General features: G+C 44.1%; 1 protein-coding gene across 2 annotated transcripts in view; it reads right to left on the reverse strand.

Moving 5' to 3' along the window:
* xpo7 (exportin 7) overlaps positions 1–3,748 on the reverse strand; it is a 36,647-nt gene that overhangs the window by 12,718 nt on the left and 20,181 nt on the right. For both annotated transcript variants that reach the window (XM_015399510.1, XM_015399509.1), the window contains exons 7-13: positions 3,302–3,467; positions 1,443–1,516; positions 1,235–1,354; positions 1,012–1,158; positions 758–930; positions 493–686; positions 309–414 (exon numbers count right to left, since the gene is read on the reverse strand). In XM_015399510.1, the coding sequence (XP_015254996.1) occupies positions 309–414; positions 493–686; positions 758–930; positions 1,012–1,158; positions 1,235–1,354; positions 1,443–1,516; positions 3,302–3,467 (980 nt within the window). The remainder of the gene's footprint in view (positions 1–308; positions 415–492; positions 687–757; positions 931–1,011; positions 1,159–1,234; positions 1,355–1,442; positions 1,517–3,301; positions 3,468–3,748) is intronic.

A 3,748-nucleotide genomic window follows, 5' to 3' on the forward strand; every position in this document is an offset into this window, starting at 1 on the left:
CCAATTTATAGTTTGGGAGCTGCACTTGCTTAAAATATGGAATTTCAGGCGGAATTTACTCTTAAGAAGCTCACGGCTTAAGATTTTACAACAAGTGAAACTTTTCGACCCGAGGATTTCTGGACAGAGCAGACTGAAAATACATTTTTTGTTGTTGTTTTATTTTAAATGCAAAATGTTTATAGTTTTTCCTTTACAATTCTGGTATAATTATATGTATTATATATATTATAATTAGCTGACAATTATTATTTGAATAATCAATTATTCCGATGAATTGTTTCAGCCCTAAATCCGACGCATCCCACCTGCAGACCAGCTCCCCATCCATGGCGTCCTGCTCGTCTGTACTTGCGAACGACACCCGTCCTCCGATCACCGCCCCGATGATGTAAACCAGCCACGTCAGGCGACCTGCACCCAGAGGAGAGGGACTCAGACTCTGCCTAAGCCACAGGGAGGCGTGGCTTTAGATGTGTCGGCCAGCCGTACCCTCCTGGACCGTGACATCAGCTGCGCTGGAGTTGGTGGACTGAAGGAGCTCCTGGTACGTCTGCGCCGCTTGGTCAAAGAGCTGCACCAGCAGAGCGCACGTCTTCTCATACTCACACCTGCCGATGGTGGATAACTGGTCCAACTGCTGCTGGACCAGTCCGGCATCGTCCAGCGGGTCCTCTAAGCCGTCTCTGTGGAGAGAAGACCCTTTCATTTGGCTACTGGGTCCGGTCACCAGCAGGGCGGCTTCTGCAGGACCTACCTGAGGATGACGTGGACCGACTCGAGCCGGGACGTGATGTAGGCCTTGGTCACCTCTGGGGTGTAGGTCTCCAGCAGGTGCGGCTCGGTGGCTTTGACGTAGGGGACAGACGCTGCCAGGCGCTGCCACAGACTCAGCAGGTAGTGGACGCTGTTGGGGGCAAACTCCCAGTGCTGGAAGACAGAACCACAGAGAGCCATAGAAACCAGGACTTCCTGTCTGAAACGGGGCAGAGCGGAAGCTCAAAGGCTCACCTGCAGGCTGGTGACGGTGAAGTTGGCGATGAGACGGATCACCTCCGGGTAATTCTCCACTTTGACCAGCTCGCCCAGCTGGTAGTTGCTCTTCAGCCTCGCCAGCAGGCGGCAGAACTCGTGGTAGTTGTTGGGATCTGGCAAACACTGTCACACACAAATACATCACAGCACTGGAGCGGTCCGGGCGGCGGCGGCCGACCACATCATGTGACCTCCGTACCTGAGGGTTGGCCAGTATCCTCTTCACGCCGTCCACTAGGTGCGAGAGGAACTTGGCCCGCTCTGCGTTGTTGAAGAGAGACCTCCGGACGGAGGCAATCTGAACCAAACAGGACAGCACCTGGACAGAGACAACGAGCAGCCAGGAATAGAACCAGCAACCTTCCTGATCAGTCTACATGTCGGGTCACACTGTTGCTCCCACTTACCAGCGGGGACAGAGATGGAGGGAGGGAATGATACAAGTTGAAAAACAGCTGCAGGGTGGAGGAATCAAGGAACGCTGCAGGAAAAACAAAAGATGCAAAAAGTTGTGTTTAGACGCTGTTCTGGTCGGTTAAATAAGATCATAGGATGTTAAATAAGATCATAGGATGTTAAATAAGATCATAGGATGTTAAATAAGATCATAGGATGTTAAATAAGATCATAAGATTTAAAACTGACAGACTTTAACTCCTTATATGGCAAGTTAGCGTTGTTGATCAATTGGATACCCTTTACTCCTGGAGAGAAATATCAGCTGTGCTTCTGCCATCAACACCTTTGTTTCTAGATGTTGGAGCTTGACCTGTTTTCCAGTGTAGTCCTGTTTCTCTGACTGTGACTAACTGGATGTGCTCTCTTCACCCTCTGACATTGAAGCTGGCTTAGAACTCGTCTGCCTGGCTGCCCCGTCCCTCAGTGAGGTCTATAAGCGAAATATCTATATCCAGCTGTTCGATAAAGATCCTGCTACATGGCTGTACGTCTTATTTTGGCATTTAACCAAATAGATGAGTCCTTGAATGATATATTACCTACTGGAAATTAAGTTGAAAAAAAAGTTAACAAGTCAAGAAATAAAGGTAAAAAAAGTTAAGTTAATAAGCCTAGTTAACAATTATATTAAGATTTATAAACTAATAATGTAAGGCTACGTTCACACTGCGGGCTTTGATGCTCAATTCCTTTTTTTTTTTTGAGAAAACCAATTTTTTTGCGTTGCTGTTAATATTTCCAAATGTATGCGACTTCTATGTGATCTCCTGTGTGAACTGCAGTCATACAACGCAAGTGTCCCGCATGCGCAGTAGAGGACGCAACGACGTCACAGACCAGCATGCTCTTTTTTCCTGGAAGTAAACATGGATGGCAGTGCCGGCGCGCATCTAGCAATCTTTTCCAACCATAAAAACACAATCTTTTCTATATGTTTAAACATAAATAATGCTCTCCGCTTCATCATCTGCCATGGTTGTTGTTTTTCTTGCTGCTTCTGCGTAACAAGACGCAGGTCGCATTTGTAAAGATCAGATTCGTATCGGATTCAGGACCATAGAGACAAGTGGCCTGGGTAGGACTGGAAAAAATCAGACTGTCATGAAAAGATCAGATCCAGGTCGCATATGGGCAAAAAAATCTGATTTGGGCGACTTCAGGCTGCGGTGTGAACGTAGCCTGAGTGACAGTATCAGCATTAATGCCTTTAAGGTTATGAACTGTAAAGTGCCTTGAGATGACGTGTTGTTAATTGGTGCTATATAAATAAACTTAATTGAATTGAATATATAAAAAACACGGCAAAATCCTTCATCATCTTTACCAAAATTCCTCCTCGTTTTCCAGCCACTTTGGTTGAAATTAGCATTTTCCCATTCCCTAGCTTTTTCTCCGCCTTAACTTGTTTTCCAAAGCTTTCCAGAACCAGTTTTATCTGATATATCTGACAAAATTGTTCTCATAAACTTTTTTATTATTTTTTAATAAAGCATTTTAAATACCACGATAATTGTATTTAATGAATTTTAATGCCAAGGCCTTAATTCACTGACTTTTAAAGACCCGCGGAGACCATGTTATATGCTGTACCAAAAAAACAAAATGTATTTCTTTTACTCTCAGCGTTTTTCATGAATTTTTTTTATAGAAGCACTTTTGTTAACGTATTCAGGCAAGTTGGCGTTTCTTGTTATTACATTGACATCAATTTTTACCATCAAATTGTCAATATTTTTGAATGTTACAAAGGAAATAAGGTCTTTTCACTGAGTGACCTATAAAGGAGTGGAGCTGCAGGCTCACTCACCTGATCTCCAGGACGTTGGAATCTGTACAGTGCAAAGGTCATCTGATGACTCGTCTGTGGAAGTTCCTATGAAGTCAAAGTTGAGGCAATTGTAGCTGAGCTTGAGGAGCTGCATCAGCAGGCCGTGCTGCGACTCATCATTCAGGTTCAGGTTCTTTCCTGAAGCCTGGAACCAGAACAGAAAGTCCAGATTCATTAGAAGGCAGAACTAATGAAACCTCCGCCGAGCTGCAAATTTTACCCAAAAATGTGATTTACAGCTATAGCTAGAATTCGTTGATGATCTGGATCATTACCAAATGTTACCAAACTGTTCCTCAGCATGAGGCACACCTCTGATAAAAATATTCCTTAAAATCAGTTAAAAACTTTTGAATTCCTGCTAACAAACCAACAACGTTCCTTTTTCTTGTGTTTTTGTCTTCAGTAAAATACCTGCAGATTTTT

The sequence above is a fragment of the Cyprinodon variegatus genome, unplaced genomic scaffold, assembly GCF_000732505.1.
Source record: "Cyprinodon variegatus isolate N-32 unplaced genomic scaffold, C_variegatus-1.0 Scaffold1020, whole genome shotgun sequence".
Taxonomy (NCBI): domain Eukaryota; kingdom Metazoa; phylum Chordata; class Actinopteri; order Cyprinodontiformes; family Cyprinodontidae; genus Cyprinodon; species Cyprinodon variegatus.